At 41.6% G+C, this 25,744-nt stretch overlaps 1 protein-coding gene across 1 annotated transcript; it reads right to left on the minus strand.

Moving 5' to 3' along the window:
• Window positions 1–1,590: 1,590 nt before the first annotated feature.
• LOC310863974 (uncharacterized protein) lies at window positions 1,591–25,257 on the minus strand (the record flags this gene model as incomplete). Its single annotated transcript, XM_083772507.1, has 21 exons — window positions 1,591–1,776; window positions 11,465–11,627; window positions 13,211–13,283; window positions 13,479–13,637; window positions 13,736–13,880; window positions 16,051–16,155; window positions 16,269–16,422; window positions 16,523–16,656; window positions 16,744–16,891; window positions 16,982–17,182; window positions 17,276–17,455; window positions 17,672–17,744; window positions 17,837–17,986; window positions 20,358–20,505; window positions 22,066–22,149; window positions 22,748–22,849; window positions 22,950–23,054; window positions 23,628–23,781; window positions 24,452–24,585; window positions 24,791–24,929; window positions 25,052–25,257. 21 exons carry the CDS (start codon window positions 25,255–25,257, stop codon window positions 1,591–1,593), a joined length of 2,943 nt encoding a protein of 980 aa, XP_083628633.1.
• Between the last annotated feature and the right edge of the window lie 487 nt (window positions 25,258–25,744).

Below are 25,744 nucleotides of genomic sequence, written 5' to 3' on the forward strand. Positions count from 1 at the left end.
CCACAGGGGAAGATGGAATGGTCACAAAGAGGAAAAATCTAATCCAGTGTGACTGGTCTTTGTGATGTCCTCAGCCTCCGCGGGGCGTATTTGGGACAGCTTTACACTGTTGGATCTGCTATTGGATTAAATGGTTGACGTAGAAAACGAGTGTATACACAGTTTGCCACTGCTCACTAAAGGCTTCAGAAAACAGCAATAAGTAAGAAATTAACATTGGATGACATCAGGCTCTTAAGCACACAGAGTCACACCATAAGACAGCTTTTGAAAGTCATTCCCTCAAGTCTATCCTGAGGCTGTTTTATATCTCCATTTCCTCACTTAGTCTTGTTTTTTGCTCCACACTTGTGACAAAAGCATTAGGAATGCGCCATACCTGCATAGGGGACTCTTCGGGCATCTTTGGGCCACAATTGGATCCAGGAGGTTCTCTGTGATCACCCCATGGCCCAAAGGAGAAGCAGGGAGACGTGTGTCAGTGAAATGGTTGTGCTGTGTGGTACAGTTTCAGTTCATTTTCAAGGAACAGCAATGTCCCTACGTCCCAACCTATGTGACTATGTCACGATGTTTAGAGTAGCAGTAGGGGCAAAAGGGCGCTGTTGTGCTAGAAACAGAGAGAGAGATAGTGTTGCACTGTTACCTGCTAATTACAGATAGAGAGAGAGAGAGAGAGAGAGAGGGAGGCAGGCAGGGGGAGAGGGGGAGAGAGAGGGGGAGGGAGAGAGAGAGAGAGAGAGAGAGAGAGGTGTCTGCTAAATGCTAATTTCCCCACACAGTAACTCTGTCATTTCTCGACCGTTTCGGACACGGGGCACCCTGGGCGCGTTCCTGTGGGTCTGGAAGTTCCGGGGACTCACCGGGGGCCCCCACATGGAGTTGCAACACTCAGTTCACACAGGTTTGGGCATGCACGCACGCCCAAATGTATGCACTTGCACTGACGCAGACACATGAGTGCCTGCTGCGTGCACACACAGTTTAATTTTCGCGTTGGCAGTGGTCCTGCATTCTCTTTTTCGGCGATACCCACTCATTTTGCTAATCTCCTCTCTACCCCTCTCTCTCTCTCTCTCCTTTTCAACTCAAATGTTCCCTGCAGGTTTCAAAGCACTGTGCCAGGCTTGATCAATGACCACCATTGAGCAGCCATCAGAGGCCTGTTTTGTTGAGTTGAGCCAAAACAAAGTCCATGAGCTGTGGGCCTGATTAAAGGGCATAATTGAGTAAAAGCCCCTTGGGCTGCACTGTTGGTCCACCGTGTTTCAATCAAAAGCGGTATTAACAGTAGCCCCTTTCTCTTCAAATCCAACACTTAAGAGGTTTTGCTGACTCGGTCAGAGGCTAAACTCATTAGTGTGTGTGGTGTATGTACAATTGCTCCAAAAAGATAATAGTGGTCTTATGGGGAATGAGGTTCATGGGTAATAATTAATTTCACCTACTGACAGCAAACTAAGAATAAGGAACACAGGCTCTTTTTGTGCCAGGCTGTCTGAATGATTCCCTATCGAAGCAATCACAGCCAAAGATGACATCCTTTTACTTACTCTTACTCATCCCATGGCCTAGGGGGGCATAGGGGTGTCATGGTGGATGCTTGGGCAGTCCGGGATCTCCAGCGCTCTCGGTCTTCAGCTGTGCGCAGCAGGGTCTGTAAGCTGCAGCCAGTCCATTCCATGATGTTGTCCATCCCAGGACTTTCTCTGCCTGTCTCTTCTCCGCTTCCCCTCCACTGTCCCCTGTAGGATGGTCTTTGACAGCGAGGTATGCCTTGTGACATGACCATACCAGACCGCTTTACGGTTGAGAGTAGGGGCTCCTGTTCTCCAGCATGGGTGGTGATTATCTGTCTAACATAGCCGTTTGTCCGGTGTTCTTTATATGATATGTGTAGCATCCTTCTGTAGCACTTGTTCTCGAAGGACTGTATTCTGCGCTCAGTGTCTGCTGTGAGTGTCCAGCTCTCGCAACCATAGAGTAGGGTGGAGAGTAAGATGACATCCATTAGTCAGTAAATAGTGAGCCCTTGACAAATATAAAGAAGCTACAAATTCAACTGACAAGAACTGGTTACTGAGCATTCTGCTCCATAATGTCACCACAAGGGCTACATTTACTAAGCCTTTTGCACCTTATTTCAGATGCATTCTGTAGAAACATGCATGCAATCTAATAGGCACACCAGCCAAGAATGTGTTAGCTTATCAGTAGGTATCACAAAGTGCACTTTGCACTTCAGTATGCATAGAAGAGATCGAGGACCATGCAAATATTGGAAGGGGATTGGAAGTGTGGATTATACATTCGATTTGATTTAGGTAGTAACACTTCATTTTGCAAGAGTCAGTTGTGCATGGTTGGTATTTCTCCACATACAAGGCTATATTAACACACCATTGCCACTAATTAATACATTTCACACAAGTCATAATGCTATACTCACATTAGCATTGGGTTGCTAGCTGATATTGTCAACAACACTGGAGCACGCCATCTTGAATTACGCAAGCATACATGACATGCCCACTCTGTTTCTTTCATTCGCCTTTATCTCCAATTCCTTGTCCCAGATGGCATTTCTTGTCAAAACAAGCATATAGCCGACGCTGTGATGGTCGTGATGAGGCTTTCTCGCCGCCGATCGCGGGACCGTGAGTGGATGTGACAACACACACAGTAATAGTAACATTTTAAACATCCGGTCGCGGGTTTTGGCTCTTCAAAATAAGAGTTGAACAGGGGAAATCCTGGCGTGAAGTACATTGATTTGTTCATTAATCCTGGCGGCCAAAGGGTTAACCCATTCTGAGACCTGAGATCAGATTCTAAAAAATGTCAGTCGTTCTTAGATTTTTCAAAAAATAGCAGACCTACAAGCTCGTATCGCGCCACTCGGTGGCGCGATATGAGCTTGTAGATCTGCTATTTTTAAATAGCTAAAGCATAACATGATGCTGACACCAAAATGGGTGCCCGGTCAGTATGGGTTAAGACTAATATGAGGTTTTGGGACTTACGGGCTGGTTAAGACTGAAGTTTAGTAGGTTAGTATAGCCTCGGTACCAGGCTTTCATTTTTGTCGGTGCAAAAATTGAAAGCCTGGAGGAACGCATTGGCCGCTCTGGTCTAAAAGTGGGAGTCGACCCTTCCGGGTGGGCGTTGCTCCAAATGATGTGACGTAGCGCTGCACTAGGGGGGGAGAGGAGGGGCCGGGGGTGACGGACAGATCGATGAGATCCAATCAGGGCGTGCGCAAATCTCAGCCGCGACCCGCCCCTCTAGACCGGAAACCTAACACGTTAGCTCAGGCTAGGGTTAGTAATAGTCGGACAACGCGACCGACCAACGCTGCGGCGGACGCCTCCGCCTTTCCTAATCAAAGTCAGTCAGCTCCAGGTGAGGCTACTGGCTCGATTTTCAGACGAAACCGCTAGGTGTGCACCCATGCAGACACTGATAATACACTAACATGCTTGCATTCGCATGCACATACAATGCGTATATAGGCTACACACACAGACACACACACACACACACAGAGGAGAGACAAAGTCACAGGGCAAGCAATTCCCCAGACAGATGTCTTTCCCTGAGGTAAGAAATGCTCTTTTTTGTGACTGAAGGACAAAGACAACAAAGTCAAGCTTTTCAGTCTCCACAAATCACAGATGACCACGCACGCACGCACGTACACACACACGTGCAAACACACACACACACACACACACACACACACACACACACACACACACACACACACACACACACACACACAGATACCGGACATGATCATATCTGTTGTCCTCTACTTACCCCACTCTCCTTCCTGTATCTGAAGATCTCATTTTACTGACCCTCATTAGCATTCACAGTTTCACACCTCGACGTCTTTATCTTGTAACGTTCTTTCATATTTCTTTCTTCTGATAAGTATAAGCGATGATTGATGTAGAAGCAGAGGTATAAGAAGTATTATATATATAACACTTATTTATTTATTTTCCTGAGAGGCCTCTTAACTCAAGAGCACCTGGGGGAGAGAGGTTATAGGTCTGCAGAGAGAGAGAGAGAGACAGAGACAGCACGTGCGTGCGTGTGTGTGTGTTTGTGTGCGTGTGCGCGCATGCACGCGTGTGTGTATTTATTTAAAGCCACTATAATATGTATTTTAAAACTGTTTGTAATATTTAATATCATATTGTCCCACAAACGTATTTCTAATGGTTTGAGCTTCAATCACCATTCTGATACAACCAGTCCATGTTGTTTCTTTTTTGCTTCTGAAGATGTTTTAGCTGCAGTAACACAGTGTCCTGAGGTGGTGGGGGTGCTGATATGCAACGTATTTAATATTTGAGTCATTATAAACTAATGCTAGATAAACCCAGGCTTGTTTCCATTACATGCCAGCTTGGAAACAATCAACAATGTGTAATTGCAAATTTGGAACTGAAGAGAGGGAGGAATTATACAAAGTAGGGTGATACTGGTGATGACATCACGCATATGACCAAATCAGTTGAGTTGCTCCTGAGAGCAATTTCCATAAAAGCCCTAAATGATGAGAAAGCCTGATTGTTCAAACTTGCGTATTTGTGGGGATAGAAAACACATATTCGAGCCCCAAAAACACCCAACATTTTGAAAAAGTTGAATGTTATGTTATAGGTCCTTAAACACCTGTAAGCCTCAGACAAAGCCAACTCGGATCGTGACAAATCATGACAACAAACAATTCTTTGGGCCGAACAAATAATTAGAAAGAAGAAAAGATTGGCAGGGTACAACACCTTTTTTCTTTTTTTATATTATAAATATTCCCTATTAGTGTCTGATTCCCAATCAGACACTATGTCCTTTTTTGGGAAACACTGTCAAACACAACAACATAGAAACATGTGCTTCTCTGAGGAAGAGAAGCACATGTCTGGCAAGCAACCCAGCAAAACCTAATAGTAGCCTTCTTTTCTTCTTACTTTGGTGTGGTAAAGTGCGACATCTTGTGGCTAAATGTTATCTTTACCTCCCCTAGTGCCCCATTCCACTGTACTTCATCTCTACTTTGCGTGCGTGCGTGCGTGCGTGCGTGCGTGCGTGCGTGCGTGCGTGCATGTGCATGCGTGTGTGTATGTGTCAATGGCTGGCTGACCCCTATGTCTCTGAACTGGCCCTTGGTCCCTCCCGGCCCCTGCAGGATGGATGGATGTTGAGGAGAGGGTTAACCATGTGGAGGAGGCCTTGCCACTGGGGTTCACCCCATTCTGTCAGGCTGAAGGAGTGACTGGAGGGCAGAAGGGGAGGACAGGGGTTTGGCTTTGAGAAGGAAGCGACGGAGAGATTATAGAACCGTATGTACACACACACAGCTGCTACTTGTGGGCTGCACTGCACACACATGGTGATTGTTCACACACCACGCTAGCGCACGCACGCAGGCACGCAGGCAGGCACACACACACACACACACACACACACACACACACACACACACACACACACACACACACACACACACACACACCTAGATTACATTCCCCCCCCCCCAAGCCTGAGATTTGAGCCCTCTCGTCCTGTCGAGATTGGAGCTTTCCTCTGTAGGGCCACTCTCGTCTGTCAAGGTGACATTCGTAAACAACGATTGCAGAGAGACGCCTGGGGGGAGGCGGTGAGAAACGGAGAGATAGAGAAAGTGAAAGCATTTTAGAAGTACCTTGAAAAAGGAAGTTTGAAATTACATTATAATTAAATTGCTATGCTAGCACAGCGAGTGCTCTCGTTGCATCTATTCTCCAACAACTACACGCTGACGGTTATGAGGGATGGAACGTCATTCTTTCTTTCTTAATCTTTGTTTTTTTTTCCCCATCTGAATTTGCTGTACTTTTCGCACTATAGATTTGTTTTCTGTCTGCAGCACAGTACCATAACTGCAGCTAAGTGTTCTCGTGTCCTCCAAAGAAGGAAAATAAATAATAAATATAAATGGACAAACAATTTCTCATCTAATGCACAAAGAGCACCAACATTACCAAGATGAAAGTATCAAAATGAGCAATGTGGGAGAAGAGAAAAACCTATTTGGTAGAGGGGAAAAGTCAAAATGTGATAATGCATCATTGTCCCGAAGCAGCCATCGTCCTCTCTCCTAAGGCCTTTGACTCCGTGCCCTCTGGTATACCTTTAAATCTTTTAGAAATGTCCATTGTTTCCCTTCGTCTAGAACTTCATCTACATGTTCAGTGTGTTTGTCTGCATGGCAAATCCATGCAGGCATAACAGTTTTATGGTTTCACACACGATACATATATAGTGATCTAGTAGTATTACTGCTCAATTCAAACATAACATGACGTTCACTTATGGTAAGTGGTGAAATTGTTTCAGATAAACACTCCTAATTTCCCTTATAGCTCTGCGTGCAAGACAATATTCGATATGGAGTCTCTTTAAAATAATGAAACCCCCCATCTTATCTGTCATCAACCTTAATTTAACAGCTCCCATTTATTCATTCTAACAGTCATTCTCATGCAAAATAGGTGTTTCGACATGCATGTACACAGTAGTTGCTTTTTCATACAAAACATTGTTTCCATGGTATTGAGTGACTCTCAGTAATGATGTTTGACAACAGCTAGTGCTCTGCGTGGGACTGCCCTGCAGCATTCATCTCATTCCCAGCCTTCTCATAACAAGCAGTCCTCTGAGGATTCCACTGTGCCTGGAGTTATGAGACACAGCATGCCGGCTGACACGGATTCAAGACAGGAAGGGAAAACTGTGTGAGTTTAATAAGTGCGTCTGAAAAGTTATCATTTGAACTATTATGCAATATTACAGGAATTCACAGGTTACGATGCGTTGTGTATAATACAAGAATATCACTATGTGTGTGTGTTTGTGTGTGTGTGTGTGTGTGTGTGTGTGTGTGTGTGTAAACATTTATACTGTGTAGCTTTCTGTATATACCACGGTATAGGCTACCATGTTTAAACTTCACTGTGTAAGCATGCATGTGTCCGTGGAGTGCACGGTGCCAGAAGCAGAAATCTGTCCGTCAGGGAGTCCCTCTCAAAGTCAGGCGGGTCACCTCAGCTGTCAGACCCTGAGGTCATCCAGTGAAGAAATCTGATTTGTGGATATAGAGACATGACAGCTGAGCCCATGGAGTTGAGAGCCTCCGGGGCTAATTTCACCAGACAGGTTGCTGGCCTTGATTGGACGAAGACATGGAGCCAGCAGTGTCTTACCTCAAACATCTGACCTCACCCATGGACCTTTTGGGTACCAGAGGATATTCTTGGACAATTAGAGTTGAGTCAGAGCGAGGACATCTTGTCTGGGCTCATTGTGCCTTTGGGTTAAAGGTGCCGTACTGTAGGTGATGTGTTTTGGTTAAAACAAAAAGTTAGGTATTAAAATGTTGAAGCTATAATCATTGTTATAATCATTGCTATAGTATATAGAGTGTTCATTCACTGGGGTGTCCCCGTCTCTTCTGCGCCTTAGTAAAGAGAAAATATATGTTCAGTTGGTTCATCAATCTTATCCAATCAGTGTTCCAATTCAAAATTGTCTGCCCATTTTCTTGTTCTAATCCTAATGTCTTAAAAAAAAAAACTAAACTCCAGCCTGGCAACACCTTCAGCAGAAGATTCACTTCCTCCCCACATTTTGTTTTTATCACACCAGTCCAATCTATTTAGAACAGAGCCCATTCAGCTGATGGGATTGGCTAGTATGGCTACACGGTTGCTAGAATGGGGAACAAAGATGTGGATCAATTTAAAATGTGCATGCTGGAAATTAATGTGTTATCTGTTAATGACAGATTAAGGCAGCCGGTTACCGTAAGACGCATGTCGTATCTAGGAATCAATAATTCTAGGCAATAACCCATGTTCTTGTGCCTATTCTGTCTGTCTTAATTATCTGCAGTCACTCTGTCTCTGAGGCCTGTCTTTGATATTTAAAGTCAAGGTGTCGTTGGCCTGTTCACATGCCTTTTGTTTAAGTCCAGATCCTGGGTCACACCTAAGGAAGTTAGCATGCTATTGTCTCAACAAAAGGTCACTTGATTATGTATGCATCTGCGATTCCTAGGTATGTAAAATCAACCAACACCCAGAGACCTCTGTTTGATGTCAGACTGCATATAATCATCGGTAAATACAATGTTAGGGATTCTTGTTTGGCAGGCTGACCGCACGGTCAGTCTGTTGTTATGCTCCCGTGGGCAGGACAAGGGCCTACGGGGAAGCTCTGCTGTTTTTGGTCTTGGTCTGCAATAAATACAACGCTACACTTCAGCTCATCTCTGCCTGCGTGTTTTTCCATCCGATCGTCTGAGGCTTTGATGCCGAATACTCTTCGTCCTTTTTGTCTCAATTTTAGTCCAGTTTAGTTAGTGTACTGAAGTAGAGAATATACTTCACGCATGCGTGGCTAAAACTCACCCATGGTTCCAGAGTCGACATGCGTTGCCGGTTAAAACTCACCTGTGGCTTCCCTGTGAGGTTAGGGTTATAGGTCTAAGGTTTGGGCTAGGGTGGGCTAACACAACAGCATTGATCCTAAGTTGTTTAGTTTACGGAGAAAAAAAAGCACGTACATCGTACAGCACCTGAGTGTGTGCTCAGAAGTGTCAATTCTGACCTGAGATCAGATTCTAAAAATGTCTTCTACATCCTGACAGTTTTCCATTCTGACCTGAGATCAGATTCTAAAGATGTCTTCTATGTCAGTCGCTCTTCGATTTTTCAAAAATAGCAGACTTACAAGCTCGTAGCGCGCCACGAGCTTGTAGATCTGCTATTTTTAAATAGCTAAAGCATAACGTAATGCTAACACCAAAACGGGTTCCCGCCTAAAATGGGTTAACACAATGCATTCCCCTGCAGTTTCCTTCAAACTGACATGGACCTGTGCGTGCTGTGTCTCTCCTAGGCACCATTTGAGTGTTGAGCATCTGGCATTTTAGTCTAGTTTGTTGACGAAATTGTCAATACGTTTAGTCTTAGTTTTAGTCATCATAGATAGTTTTCATGTAGTTTCCATTTAGTTTTCCTCAGTGAAAAAAGGTAGTGGACAAACATTTTTCCTTTTAGTATTAGTTGACGGAATAAACACTGTGGGCATAGATTAATTTTTGAGTGGTGCAACCACTCCCTTACAGCTATGTGTGTGGGTGGCTGGCTGGCTGGGTGGGTGTCACACTCTGCCCTATAGTGTGGGTAGCGTTTGCCAGACCATCAAAATTGAAGAACAGTATTTACACAGCAACTGGGCAGGTTGGCCCTAGATCCTCACACCCCTGCAGTCCTGCGTTGACTGACTGGCAGTGGGAGGTCTCCCTACTTATATAGGCTAAGCCCCTCCCACGGACCATACCAACCCTAAATTGATTCCACAATTACCCCAGTTACTCCTCAATGTCCAGAGACATCACATTTCATATACACATTTAAAGTGTTACATAATATTCTATAACTTATCCACATAATATTCTATAAATTATCCACATTATGATTAAAGAGTTCTCTAAACAAACCCTCCCACTGTTGGCATGTTCCCCATACCCCACAGCTGGTAGTTGCTCCCTTCAATGGAGTCAACAATACACCATGTACTGCAGCTACAATGGTCGAACATCAAATTATTTTTATTAGCATGAGATTCACAGTTAATTCACAGATTTCTTTACAGGGAGATAACTGCAGCGATAAACAATGCATGACTGACTTAAAAATAAATCACAACATGGATGATCCCGAATAGTTAATATACCATTATGCATTTAAAGTGTATTAAATCTGTATATTTTACTAAAGGTTGGACACATTAACATTAATCCAGCAATCCAGCAATTTCAGCATAAATAGTTTCAGATCAGATGAGGAACACAAAGGGATCTTTTTTTTCTTATTTTTTTAAAATATTATATCTACCATTGATATCAAAGGCCTCTTTGTGAACATTTCTCATTAACCTTTGAAGATCAGAAGGAGGACATTCTTGTTTATGCTGGTGATGATGATCATCAACAGTATGTAATACAGTATAGTTAATCACATTTGTTTTGTTCATGTCCTCTGGTCAAAGTCATTTCATGGAGAAGGCACATTTAGTCTTTATTTGTGAATTCAAAATATGTCTTCCAGTTGGTATAATAAACATTTAATACAGTGTTTAAAAATGTAAAAACCTTTTTACCCTAGTAGCAATCTGAGAACCCATTGTCAAAAAATAAAGGAAAAACAGCACCCTCTTTTTGCTTGAGTCAACAGTCTGTCTCGCGGAGTCGAGACTACCCTAGTAGTAACCACTAACCACCTGTGTTAACCTCTAAACCCTGTTTAACCCTATAGCAAACCTATTAGACCCTAGCAAAAGCCTATAAGACCGTAGCAACCACAACCACCCGTTTTAATCATGGTTAATCACTGAAATGTTTGCGACAATATTCAATTACTGGGACTTCCATCCGTTTCTTATTAATCAAATCACTCTGATGTAATGTGGCTGTACTTGCGGTTGATAGAAACCAGTAGTCGGGACAACGCTCCACACGTCCCAAACTCTTCTCCCTTCTGGCTCCAAAACTGTGGAATGCACTTCCCATTGCAGTCAGAACTGCAGCATCACTCCCAATCTTCCACCGTAGTCTGAAAACCCACCTTTTCAGACTCCATCATGGCCCATAGCACTTACCCTACCCCCTTAGATAGCATTTCTCTAGACTTAGATAGCATTTGATACAGACTTATAGCATGTTATGTAGACAGCACTATAATTGCATTGTATGTAGTCATAGCACGTCATAGTACATATGTATAGCATAGTATAGTATATGTATAGTTTATATGTATACTTTCATTATATAGATATTCCACTGTTACGTTATTAGCTTACGCATGTTTCATGATAAATGCTTTTTTGTGATGTATTCCCATGCTTTTTTGTTCTTGCTTAATGTAAATAGCTCTGGATTAAGAGCGTCTGCTAAATGCCTAAATTGTTTTATCGGTGAGTGGAATTAGTCCGGCAGTCGAGGTGGACGGGTGGGAAATTTGATATATAGTCTTTTTTATTGGCCTAAAATATTGTCTATATTATTATATACATACTATATTATTGAATCCACTTGCTGACCGGCTGTTAGTATTGGGCAATTTGTTTTATAGGGGTTTCTTGTGACCCTACCATTAACATCCTATGGCAGGCAAAAATGTCAAACTTTCCTTTTGCTTTAAGTAGCATGTCAAACTAGGGGGTTTTCATGATTCTGAATCCATTCCAAGCATTAGTTTTGAACAAAAAAACACTCCTTGGGCTAAAACCCTTAGGCCAATAAAAAAATACTATACCAAATTTCCCGCTTTAAACAAAAGAAGCCTGTCGGCTGCCAGACTAAATGCAAAGAGGAGTGCTGTCCGTACTACAGTTCAGTGTGCTCTACATTCTCTTGACTCTGGTGAATCTTCTCAGGAACAGTTTGAGTCAGGAAGGTGTAGCGGTCCTTCTTCAGGTGCTGAGCAGACATCTGTTCCAGCCCAATGGACAGGTAGTGTTCATCAGCACCGTACTGCTGCCAATGTACCAGGCCGGCTCCATTAGGTGACCTACAGTACATACACAGTTGGTTGTTCTTAATTAGGATGATAATGATTTGTTTATATAGTGAGGGGGGGATGGGGGGGTCTAACCACAAAAACGTGGGGTTATGGTTAGGGTTTGGGGTCGGACTACAGAGAGGTTGTTCCAGTGACTCAATGTACATACAAAACTGTGTTTTGGCACAGTTATTATTATTATTATGAATTACCTGGCTGTGATTCCTCCTCCTCCCCATTTTTCTCAAAACGTAAAAGTTTAACCACATTATCAGCAGCGCCTCGAACAGGTCAAAACTCACTGACCATCTGATCTGTAAGTTAGCCTATGCTATATAAAATGTACAACACCTGGGAGGTTTTCAGGAGAGGATGTTTTAACATGTAGTTAGTGTTAAACCCATGCAACTTGGAGAGTAAAGAAAACCTGCAGCGCCTTACCTGGTGTTGACAGTTGTGCTTTCATTAGCGCATTTAGCGGCGTCGATCTCCTCCTTTCCCCATAAATCCCAAAATGGTGTAATAATATAATTCCCAAAGTGGACATTGAGCGAGTTCCAGGGGGTACAACTACATGATAGTTTGTGGTGTCATGTGGACGCTCTCAGTTTTTAAAATTAACATTGATTATCAATTGGAGTCCCACAGCTAGAAATGGCATTAAAATAGGGTCCGTCCGAGCTGTATAAATCTTCTCTTATGGGGGTCCTTCTCTTCTCTTCAAATGGGGGGGTCCGCGGGCTAATACGTGTCCATTTGGGGGTCCTTGACATGAAAAGGATAAAGTAAATCCATTCATCTACTGATATAGCCAATACACGTCTTATCAAAAGTGGTGCGTGACACCAAAAGTGGTGACCTATTGAATCCTGTTCCTGTATTATTAGAATCAGTCAATTAGTTACAGATGGCGGTGTAACAACTCCCAAACTTCCGAAAACACAGAACGGGCCAAACCATTTTGGGATTTAAACAGGGGTGGATCAAATATATGCTTCAAAATATATCGCGTTTATGATGCAGGATTTCAAAAGTATTACTCCTAAGATAACTTTGGAGCCAGGGGGGATACCCTCCCAGCCAGGGGGGACCCCCTAACTCATCTGGGGGACACAAATGTGACGCTGGCAGGGGATTCGTCCCCTGCGTCCCTGTGGTTATTGCGCCCCCTGACTACAGGTCCTACATGCTCCTTCCTACGTCAGAAAAGCTGTGTGTGTGTGTGTGTGTGTGTGTACATATATATTGTGTATATATATATATATACACACACACACACACACACGCACACGCACACGCACACGCGCACACACACACACACACACACACACACTTTCTGGAAAAGGTGTTCTGATGTCAGAACTTGGTGCATGTATTGCGGTTTACACTTTTATGATCTAATTATAACATACTGGCCCTTGAGCGTATTATTTAAATTGACAGTCAGTTTCAGCAGTGAGATTTATCAAAGGACAGACCAAATGTACTCTAGGATCAGCTGTATAGGATTTCTTGATAATATCACATGGACTTTGGCTTAAACTCATTCCTGGTCTAAAATACGGCCACTGTGTATATGAGTGTAATCCTACCCCGTCCGAGCAAAGTTGCCCCAGTAGCTCATCATAGTTTTGCTGAGCTGTTCCTCTTCTTCTGTACATGATACTGTAGAGTGATTAAGAAAATGGTTTAGTGAAGCTTCTGATGTACACTTTCAAAAGGGTATTGATTCTTGGAAAGCCAGAGCCAAATTTATATTTATTATGTTCTATTAATTATTTCAATTTGAATACTGCACCCACAGCCAATTTTATATTTATTATGTTCCATGAATTAAATATTTTTGAATATTGCACTTACTCCCAAATTCGGCATATTCGGCATAGGAAGTGATAAAGCAGTTTCCCAATACAGTGATGATTTCATCACCATGGTCTGATCCAACAAAGCTTGGCCTTCTCTCCTGCAGGAATTTGGGTGGATGCTGGTACTCATACAGATATACAGGAGCACCTGCATCTGGTTGTAGACAAAATGAGGTATGCGAGTTTCAACGCCAATATTCAAGGGAAAACAGGTTAATACCATTCTTAAGATTACAACATTTTTTTACTTACCTCTGTGGGAATTTGCCGTCTTAATGGCTGGAATGGAAAACAGCATGTCTCCAAGCAGCTCTGTGAATCCATCTCTAATTTTCAGTCGATCTCCAGAGGTTCCAAGATATTCATCTGCCACAAGCTCTTTCACTGAGCTTTTCAGCTTGAGAAAGAGATAAATTATTATGTCTATAATCATAGAAAACATGACAAAACTCAGGCCATGCAACACAGTGTTTGTCTTACATCGGGAAAGAACATGGCTAGAATAGGCATGACATGTTCACGGTCCATTCCCTCTGTCCAGTTTGGGGGAGCAATGAACTAGATGAGCAAGATTGTTTTGTTTTTTTTTGTAGAAAAAAAGAAAGAAAATAAAAACAGAATCAATACAATATATTTCAGAAAGACCTGAAGATGAAGTAAGTGAACTCAAAATAATCCATTGAATGTTCTAATACAATGATATCAAAGATAATGTCACATGTACTTACCATAGGCAGTAGCCAGCCCCCTTCATGATTATTAATGCCTGTTATGAAAGGTATTTTAAGAAGTTCATGGTTTTGGTACAGTTCATCCACAGGTTTTGTCATGAAATTTCCATCAACGGTGAGGGGGTACCGGTGATACATGTTTTCCTTGAGAGAAAAGCATACCAAGGTGTAAGAGATTTAACCCATTTAGACCCGAGGACGATTCTATGAATGCCTTCTAAATCATGACAGTTTTCTGAAAAACCCATGTTTCTGTTTTTAAACAATTTGAGCCCCCCATGTAAATTGCATGGGGGCTTTCGTTCTCTAACATTTTCATGTCAAGGACCCCCAAATATCATCATTTTACCCTAATGGACAGGGGGTACACAAGCACATGGCCGTTTATCCGCTTGCCTTCTCCTACCAAACCACTCAGTTAGCACACATCTTTCCATGCACAAAATATCCTGCACGCCACCCCAATCCAGCTGCACTACATCGCTTCCCCACAACTGCCATATTTACTGCACACATATTACTTTTGTCAGACACAGTGTTATTGCGCAACATTTCACTGTGATGCAAATTACATCACAGATTCCCCATTCCCCACCCTGTCCCCTTTTCACTGCACACACACACACACACACACACACACATGCGCGCACACACACACATACACAGGGCGCAGCAGTACGGTACAGCACAGTATGCTACAGTACGGTACAGTACAGTACAGCCCTGTACACTAGGGCACAGTACTGTACAGTATGGTAAGGCACAGCACAGTATACTGTACAGTTCGCTACAGTACAGTATGGCACAGTAACGCAACGTGGTATATACAAACATTGCCACTTGCCATGCTTGCTTTTATACAGGGAAAAAACAAGCAAAACAAAAAATATGGCCACTCAGTCAGGTTGCCAAGTTTACACTTTCCAAGCAACTGGGTATAATAAAAAAAACAGTATCGCCCTCCCGCTATTGCCTTCTTCCCATTTGCGATGCGTGGCGCTAGGATAATTGGCCGCCGACCACTATCTGAACATATGTTGTTCCAGTGACCCGCCAGAAGCAAAGATTTCCGTTCAAAACATTCACTCTGAAAGAATATATATTCAAAGATTTGCGCCACATCTTCACGACTTTTCAATAGTAGATCTACAAGCTCGTAGCGTGAGCTTGTCGATCTGCTATAACACAAAAATGGGTTCCCGTACTGAATGGGTTAAGTCAAGATGTGGAAGCTCTGCAAGTGGAAACCTCAGGGAAGTGGTACTGAAATGAAAGTAATTGTCAAACATTCAGAACAACCAATACATTTCACTGAAATCGAATCACATATTCTATATGATCAACTTGTTATGTCAGCAGATGATATCTAATACATGTCTAACCTTTTCGAAAGTCAGCATAGCATCAATGTCCATGGATCTCAGGCAGTCAGCAATCATTTTTGTGCTTGTGATGTCACATCCTGATACATTGGCTACAACCTGGCAATAACAATCGGAGAAATGTACGATTTTAAAGAACATATAAAACTCTTGTTGGCATCATGTACTACATGTATTTACCGGTACACATTTTTAACCCAAACATTTAATCTCAGGGTCCATTTGGGAATGACATGGGCATGGCTCCAATGTGGATATTGGACTATATGTGCCCATGCAGTCTACTACTACAACTAATTTGGGCAAGATTTCATCCTAATCAGAGCCTCATTGACTTCCAATTTAAAACTTGGCCAGTGAATATTGCAAAGACATATCTGAGGGAAAAAAATATGTTTTTTCTGTGGCCTACTAACTTTTATGCATGCCATCAAAAAGTAAACTGCTAAATAACCTGTGCTATAGGCAAAGGATTATCCGTGAATAATGCATCCATTGCAGCAGTGCCACTCTCAGCAATTCCACGGTGAAACAGGCGATCAGACAATGGAGACAGAGCCTAATAATTAAAGAAACACAAAACATAGAATAAACGAAAAATGGCCTCTATAAATTCATTCTGTGTCTGTCATTGAGTTTAAGAGAATAGTTTTTCTGTGGGTTATATCGTACCAGGAGGGACACGCTCACTCCACCAGCAGACTCCCCAAATATGGTGACGGAACCTGGATCTCCTCCAAAGTTGTGGATGTGATCCTGGACCCATCGCAGGGCTGCCACCTGGTCCAGTAAACCAAAGTTTCCTGACATCTGTTCATCTCCGGTACTGAAAAGAGTAGATGATCAGGAATCGCTAAAACAAGTCACAAAGGCACAGTTCCTCTTCCTCAGATGTGCAGGACATCATCATAATTCATCTTCCTCACCTGAGAAATCCCAGTCCTCCTAAGCGATATTGGATCAGAACCACTACTACGTCCTGGTAAGCAGCCAGGGCAGAACCATCGTACATTGAGGCTGAGCCAATTGATAGCCCTCCACCATGGATCCAGACCATGACCTAGGGAGTAGAACAATGACTATCTTTATCATTTTAATTTGACTAATCACACTCACCAATTCCATCGAGGAAAAACAAGGATCTTACTGGGAGTTTGACATCTTGAGTATCTACTGCTGGAGTGTAAATGTTGAGGTACAGACAGTCTTCTGAGATGTCAGGCATATCTGCTTCATTCATGATTACGAATAGCATCTTTATCAGATCCAGAAGAATCTGTTTATTTTGGACACAGCTGTGAAAACAAACCAAAAGAGTATTCCAGTTAATATTTTGAACAGAACTCAATCCAATAAATACCTACTGAACTGCATGAATGACTTACATGAATGGTTGCTGGGTGGCATCTCTCACTCCTTCCCATCCCTCTGCAGGCTGGGGTGGGGCCAGTCTCAGAGGTCCTACAGGAGGCTTTGCAAACGGAACTCCCAGGTAGACATGGACCCCCGTATCCTTCCCCTTTACACTCAAATGCTCTCCTCTCAGACTTCCCAGTTTTGTGTGGACTACAGGCCCCGTCTTTGGTCTGTTGAGAAAAGTATCGTACAGTGAGTTTCACCCAGACAAAACCTAATTAAAAAAAAGGTACATTTATATAGGAATAAGTACAGGATCATACAGGTCACTGTTCTCCATCTTTTCTCTATGTTGTCTGATCTTCTCAGGAAGGGTTTCAGTCATGAAAGTGTAACGGTCCTTCCTTGGGTGCTGACCAGGTTCCTGCTCCATCCCAATTGAGAGGTAGTCTCTCTCTGCTCCATACTGTGGCCAGTGTACCAGGCCAGCTCCATTAGGTGATCTATAATTGCACACAAACAAAACAAAACGATGAGGACAGCATGAAGTACATTAAGTCATTGCATTACTGAAAATGAAAACCCTATTTCACAGTTTGATTTCTTTATTGTATTACCAAAACATCCTCAGTTAAGTTATCCTAGTTTCCAAACATCAAACATTCTTATAGTTACTGGATAGAAACAATAAAAAAAATCTGCACATTGAAGAATCTTACCTTGTACGAGCAAAGTTGCCCCAGTATTTCATCATAATTCTACTTAGCTGTTCATCTTCCTCTGTACATGAGTCTGAGAGAGAAAGAATTATAGAGATGGTGTTAACAAAAATCACATTATAGACTACAGTACATGATGAGCTGCAAATCCTAGTCTTGTTTTACCTTGCACTATGACTTGATCTTCTGTGAAACAGAATCCCAAAATAAAAAAGATATCATCCCCATGATCAGAGCCAACATAGCTGGGTCTCTTCTTCTTGAGCATGCTGGGTGTCTCCTCAAACTCATAGAAGTACACTGGGACTCCTGCATCTGTTTGGAGGATGAAAGAAAGTAATGAATTCATGTCACGCAACATACTGTACCTGGTCTTTGATTTCTTCTAATGGTTTACACAAATTTGTTTCACAGCTTATTGGGATCTGGGATCACGGAAGAAAATTTGATGACGGGGCTGTTCCTTTTTTTCAAGATACTTGGTAGATGATTGGATGGGACCGTCTGTCTATCACCGTGTGGGCGTGCAAACACAACCAATCATATTGACGTGTCTATATAGCTTCACGTCCGGTTTCGCACATATCCCGCCCTTAGCTCACGCTGATTGGTCCGGTACGGAACAGATTTTTGTCAGCTCAACTGCCTGAGAGATCCCAGATGAATGCTGTGTTGGAGAACATGGTTACCCAATACCGCCCTCATCTGGCAGAGTCAGGTTATTTCAGAATATCAGGTATCAAGTATAATAGCCAACAATCAGGATAGGCCTACATAGTCTGCATTTATCCAAAGTGCTTTATGCACTTTTGTTTGTGCATTCACACACAACCATACACGGTACACCACCCTCATAAGCTTGCTGTCTTGCTCAAGGACATGTATTTGCATTTCCTGCTCTATCCATGTTTGGGATACATATTTTCTGGGCAGCATGTTGTCAATGCAGGGTCTCACCATATTGTTAAACCCCACTCTGTTCCCTGTGGAAATGGTCATGTCCTCTGCAACTATTTCAATGAGTAGAGCAAGGGTTCTCAAACTTTTATATGCCACAACAACCCCATTTTATGGGGGAATTTCAAGGTGGAGTAGTTTCAAGGTGGAAATAAAGGAAATCTTAAAATAAAATCATTTTTCTTGGCCTTATATCTGAATATTTAGTAATAGTTAAAGCAGTTCAAAATAAGTTTAGCACAAATCTATATATGTATTTATATATTTGTATTTATATTCCCTGGAACAACATATTTTGAGATGGGGGTCGGCGGCCAAAATGAATACATATATTTTTGGGGGTCCTTGAACATGAAAATGTTCGACTGACATAGAAAGAGGTTTTTCAGAATACTGTCAGTATTTAGAAGGCATTGGTAGAATCGTCCTCAGGTCTAAATGGGTTAAACAACATAACATAGAGCTTAAAGCAATTTCACTTAAACCCATACAGGGCACCACAAATGTTGCAAATGACACTGTTGCAGAAACAAGACCCCTTTTCCCTTTATCAAATTGTATATAAGTAATCTTGTATGAGTAAAGTTACCATGACCGGCAAATAGTTTTGATATTCCACACTTTTTGCTGGCAATTGCATGGCTTCTAACATTAATGGGAGGGGACCATTTCTTATTTAAAAAAGAGCAAGGTCTTAAGAGGGGCCTCTATATTCCCTAAAGCACGTTCACTTCTGCCCCTAGGGTGGAATATGTCGATGAAATGCAATTTCCACCCAAGCATGCTATTGCTTGCAGCCTAACTGCTACAACCCACTTACATAACACTGGCTGGGCAACCCAGCCCTTTCTGGTTCTAAAATGTGAAGTGAGTACATTTTCTTATCTCACTGAAAATGGCCTGAAAATAATAGCTAAACTATGACAAGAGCTCTGGAAGTCTATTAAAGGATGCAAAGGGTTACCATTCATCTTTGAGTTTTAGTGAATAAAACATTATCTTTACCAATCAGTATGGTAGAACATACAATATAACTAATACACTTTTGGTGGTTGTAGTTGGTCTACATTCCTTCTATTGAGACATTGATATGTGGGGAGCATCGCAGTCCCGGCCCCTACCAGGGCCCAGGAAATTATTCCCCGTTCATTTTCCTCATAGACTTTTCAAAAAGTATTTATTTAAAGACCTTTTAAGCCTCGTACAAAGCCAACTCGAGTTGTGACAAATCATAACAACAAACAAAGATTTTCGGGTCGAACAAATATTTAGAAAGAAGAAGAAAACGGCAGGTTACAACACATTTTTTGTTGTTTTTCTTCTTTGTAATTATTTGTTTAGTCCAAAATATTGTGTTTGTTGTCATGATTTGTCGCAACTCGAGTTGGGTTTGTACGACGCTTATAAGGTCTTTAAATAAATAAGTTTTGAAATGTCTATGGGAAAAATGCATTGGGAATTATTTCCTGGGCCTGGCGTCACCATGAAAGGGGGAGGGACCCTCTATAGGACCACTGGTTGACAATGTGGTTTATCCTATCCTATCCTATCCTATCCTATCCTATCCTATGTTTATCCTATGCCCAAACAGGCTTTCTGTATTAGCTCAGCAGCAGATGCCTGCATTGGGGACCCGGGTTCAAATCCAGTTAAGACATGAAAGTTTACAGATTGCAGCTTTAAGTTCTGTTGATAAACAGAACCTGAACACACCTAGCTATAATCTTACCTCTGTGGAAGTTTGCAACCTTCATGGCAGGAATGGCAAACACCACATCTCCAAACACCTCAGTAAGAGCATCTCTAACTTTCACATGATCCGGTGACGTTCCCATGTATTCATCAGCCAACAGCTCTGTCATCCACTGGTCTTCAGGCTAGATCATAGATAGAACATTCAATAAGGCCTTGACATATAAAACACTGGAAGTGGTGAATTGAGCTCCGTGTGGACAATGCTGCTCACTGTCTCAAAAGGTACTGTAGCCACAACTTTCAGTGAGTGAACTACAGTTTCCCCTTTACAGTTTCCTCCCTCAGATTTAACCTAATTGAAATCATCTAAGCATAATTGCTTTTGCTTAGCAGAAATGGAAATCAAATAAATAAAAGTAAATTTTATTTTCGTGAACGGAAATGCCAGCTTCCTTACGGGAAGTTTAGTTCGGGAGGTACTTTCTATAGAGCATTTAGTCTCGCGTAGCGAGACAACTATATCAGTCGGGTAACGCGAAACCCGCGGGGGGCCACAGGCTCAAGGAATAGAGTTTAAAGGACAACTTTAGTTTTTTTCAACCAAGGTTCATGTTTTAGGTTGTTATTAGAGAAAGTAAAAGATGAGTGTTCATTTTATTTAATTTGCTGCTTTCTTTCGTTTTAGGGATTTTAGCTCTTTTTGACAGGGGGGCGGGGGCATTCGAGCATGGGGCTAAATATGTATTTTTTTACAACATTTTATGGTGATTTATTTTTGTATTATTTACTATAGTCCTAATAAACCCCAAGAAATTACATCTGGCCACAAAAGATCACAGGATCTACTGAATGTGAAGGTAGCCTACTGGGGGAAGGCTTATACTGTGTGTATAGGCTCAATATGTCAGTTTGTCACATTCAGTAGATCCTGTGATCTTTTGTGGCCAGATGTAATTTCTTGGCGTTTATTAGGACTATAGTAAATAATAAAAAAATTAATCGCCATAATATTTTGAAAAAAAATACATATTTAGCCCCATGCTCGAATGCCCCTGCCCCCCTGTCAAAAACTGCTAAAATCCCTAAAACTAAAGAAAGCAGCAAATGAAAGAAAATTAACACTCACCTTTTAGTTTCTCTAATAACAACCTAAAACATGAACCTTGGTTGAAAAAAACTAAAGTTGTCCTTTAACCTGTGATGTCATGCCATACTTTTTATTTGTGTTTTCTCTATTAATTTGGTCATTAAGGTCCACAGAATGAGAGGCCTGCTCTGCCGGAAACACTGCGAAAAAAGGTTATGGACATTTTTGTATATCACACCATAGACATTTTCCAAATTTCATTATGCTTTAAGTACCATGTGACATGTCAAACTAGGGGGTTTTCATGATTCTGAATCCATTCCAAGAATTAGTTTTACACGAAAAACACTCCATGGGTTGGCCTAAATAAATGTGCCCAAATGTGCTGACCTCATCACATTTGTGATGACGGCTAAGACCGTTTTTAGCCCAAGGATTGTTGGAATGCTTGGAATGGATCATGCATATAGAATCCTCTATATGCTTGGTGTGGTATACAAAAATGGCCATGTGGCAGAGCCAACCCTAATGACCTACTATAGAGCATGCAGAGATTGTGGATTAGTTCAAAACAATAGGTTAAATCAAATATAGGGCAGGAACATTCTTAACAACAACGTTTGATACCAGACGTTGTTGATACCAGTTATCTTACATTGGGGTATGTATACATGGACATAATGGGCAAAGCTTCTTGTCGGTCCATTCCATCCACCCAGAGTGTAAGAGGACCCATGAACTGTCATAACAAAACACAGAATTAGATACATATAGCACATGACTTTATGGAATTACACACGATAATTGGAACAATAATGAGTGGAAAAAAATACCCACAGTTGTGGTTTCCACAATATACAGTATAGATAATAAATGTATGAACATGCTTTCAGATAACATGGGTAATGTAATAGTATGTGTGTCCAAATTTGATTGGATGATTGTATTGGATTATGATTATGTCAACTTACATGTAAAAAGAACCACCCTGCTTCATCACTATTGTACCCAATCATAAGAGGCACATTGTGCATCTCATGATTTTGTAAAGCCTCCATTCCAGGTTTGAGAAGGAACTGTCCATCAGCAGTCATTTTACTTTGTAGTAGTACTTCATACTAGAGACCAAAATAAAGACAATAGACACAGCTAGAAGGATATCAAATAAATTACTTAGGACTTTTGCTATCTCCTTCCCAAGCATCCCATCATGTCAAGATACAATGAATAATCCGTTTCCTGGTTTCATGACAATAAAACATGCTTTTTATATTCATTGTATGACTTTAAAAGGCCTACTATGTTGACATGCATCAGCAAGATCCAAACATGCTCACCTCTTTCTGATACTTCACTATGTCATCTATGGTCAGCTTCATCACACATTCAGCAATCTTCTCAGTGGTAGAACTATCACAGCCGGAATAGTTTGCTATAGCCTACAAAGAAAGATAATGGGTCTTACTCTGGCCTTGTTATGCACATCATGCACATGTATACATGTCCTTTCATCTAGCCATTTGTAATTGCAAAACTAACCTGGGCTACAGGCAGAGGGTTGGAGGAATAGAGAGGTTCACATGCTACAGAGCCACTCTGCGCTATTGCACCATGAAACAAGCCAGCAGACAATGGAGAAAGAAGCTGCCAATAAAAGAGAGGAAAACATATTTAAGAAAGGTCAAGATATTAACACCTTAATTGAAGGGTGCCGTGTCCGGCTCATTATTCCGACAGCGTGTTAGTCCGATTAGCGCCTTACTAACCCTGTCCCTACTCCCTATAACCGCACGCAAAGCCACGTAATCTGACTAATGAGATGTCAGAGTTATGAGCACCCCCCCCTAATTTTCCCATTCATGTCAATGGGGAAATGTAATGCACAAATAAATGAATATCAATTAAATTAAACTATACAACATTTCTCAAAATATGAGCGTACCATTCCCGATGAAGCCGGTCGATTTGACATTATGGCTTATGTTTGTGCTGTGTGTGCGTCATGTGTGCGTGGACTTGGACTATTTATTAATATGTGCAATCGTATACCTTTTTGCATCATTATTTTCCCATTCATAAAGTATAGTCTGAAATGCATAGCTCTTGAAAGTATGGAAATATTTCCTAGACCTAAACCGTCTATCTAATGACTTGCAAAGTTGCGAAGATTCATATTGTAAATAATTCAACAGATATAATTTGTTCATGTGTTCTTACTAATGCAGATACGCTGATTCCACCAGCAGACTCCCCAAATATGGTGACGGAACCTGGATCTCCTCCAAAGTTGTGGATGTGCTCTTGGACCCATCGCAGGGCTTCCACCTGGTCCAGTAATCCAAAGTTTCCTGGTACATGCTTGTCTCCTGTGCTTTAGGAGCATAGACGTTTGCAGAGGTATGGTAAGGTAAATGTTATAACCCATTCTGACCTGAGATCAGATTCATATGACGTTTCCACTGGACACACACTGGTCTGATTAACCCATTCTGACCTGAGATCAGATTCTAAAAATGTCAGTCGTTCTTCGATTATTCAAAAATAGCAGACCTACAAGCTCGTATCGCGCCACTCGGTGGCGCGATATGAGCTTGTAGGTCTGCTATTTTTCAATAGCTAAAGCATAACATGATGCTGACACCAAAATGGGTGCCCGTTCAGAATGGGATAAAGTGCCTTTCATAACAAATGTTACAATTGGGTGCTGTACGATAAATAAAATGAAAAAAGCAAGAGCATCACATAGATCAACCATAAAATAAATCAACAATACAATGCGTTACAGCACAGCAGAGCAGAGCAGTATATTATAAAATACATACATGCACAGTACATATAATAGATATAGACAATATTACGTTTTTTCCAGATTTCGAGGGGGGGGGAAAGGGTTTGGACCACTTTTTTCATGTGTGGTTCAAAGTTAATTTGATGATCAAATAAAACTGCAAAGTTCTTTGAAACTTTAGTGAACAGAACATAAATAGGCTACATACAGTTTGACACAGCAGTACATGGTTCAGGGGAGGACCCAGTCTTACCTAAGGAAGCCCAGTATCCCAATGCGATATTGTATCAGAACAACAACCACATCCTGGTAGGCAGCCAGAGCAGAACCATCATATTCTGATATAGCCCCCATATAAAATCCTCCTCCATGGATCCACACCATGACCTTTGTGACAGAATACATTTCATGTAATCTCTTAAGACTGTTGGCTGACACATTTTTCAAATGCTTCCCCCAAACACCCTGACTATAGTCATGAAGAAAACATACTCAAACCAGTTGTATATCCTTAAAGCATATACTGTACTACTGTAAACACAACTGGTTTTACATACGTTTTCTTCATCTGAGTCGTAATTTCAATACTTACGGGCAGTTTATGACTCTCAGATGGTTTGGAAGGAGTGTAAATGTTGAGATAAAGGCAATCCTCAGATATGTCTGGGAATTTGCCTTCAATGGATAGATCGGCCGCGATCATAGCAGACAAACTGGCATCTTGAACACACCTGTTAACATGCATTTAGGTTGCTTGAAATTAAGAGTGAGGTCTTATTTAGCATGGATTATCTTTCTTTCTATACAGGAAGCTTATAAACTGTGTGTAATTTACACTTATTTTGCCTCTTACATGAATGGTTGTTGCGTAGCATCCCTCACACCTTCCCATCTCTGTGCAGGCTGGGGTGGGGTCAGTCTCAGAGGTCCAACAGGTGGCTTGGCAAAGGGCACTCCCAGGTAGGCATGGACTGTATCTTTCCCCTTTACGCCCACATACTTGCCTCTCACACTCCCCAGTTGTGTGTGGACGACTGGTCCTATTAGATGCAGATGCATGTGCAAAAATGGACAGACAGGAAGCTGCACAATCATTTTTTACCCATTCTGACCTGAGATCAGATTCATACGAGGTTTCCACTGGACACACACTGGTCTGATTAACCCATTCTGACCTGAGATCAGATTCTAGAAATGTCAGTCGCTCTTCGATTTTTCAAAAATAGCAGACCTACAAGCTCGTATCGCGCCACTCGGTGGCGCGATATGAGCTTGTAGATCTGCTATTTTTAAATAGCTAAAGCATAACATGATGCTGACACCAAAATGGGTGCCCGGTCAGAATGGGTTAAAAGATTATTCTGTTATGTAGCCCGCCCCTACTTGTATTTTCCATCTCATTATTTTTGCCAATTGTTGGAGCTATTCGCTGTTTTGTATTATTTCACATTTATTTATTTGTTATTTATTTTGGTACAAATTACTTTTCAGTATTACTTTAATTTTGTGTTTAAACTTTCAGCTACATGCTTTATTTTGAAGGTAT

This window comes from Protomyctophum parallelum (genome assembly GCF_964188405.1).
Source record: "Protomyctophum parallelum genome assembly, chromosome: 9".
Lineage (NCBI taxonomy): Eukaryota > Metazoa > Chordata > Actinopteri > Myctophiformes > Myctophidae > Protomyctophum > Protomyctophum parallelum.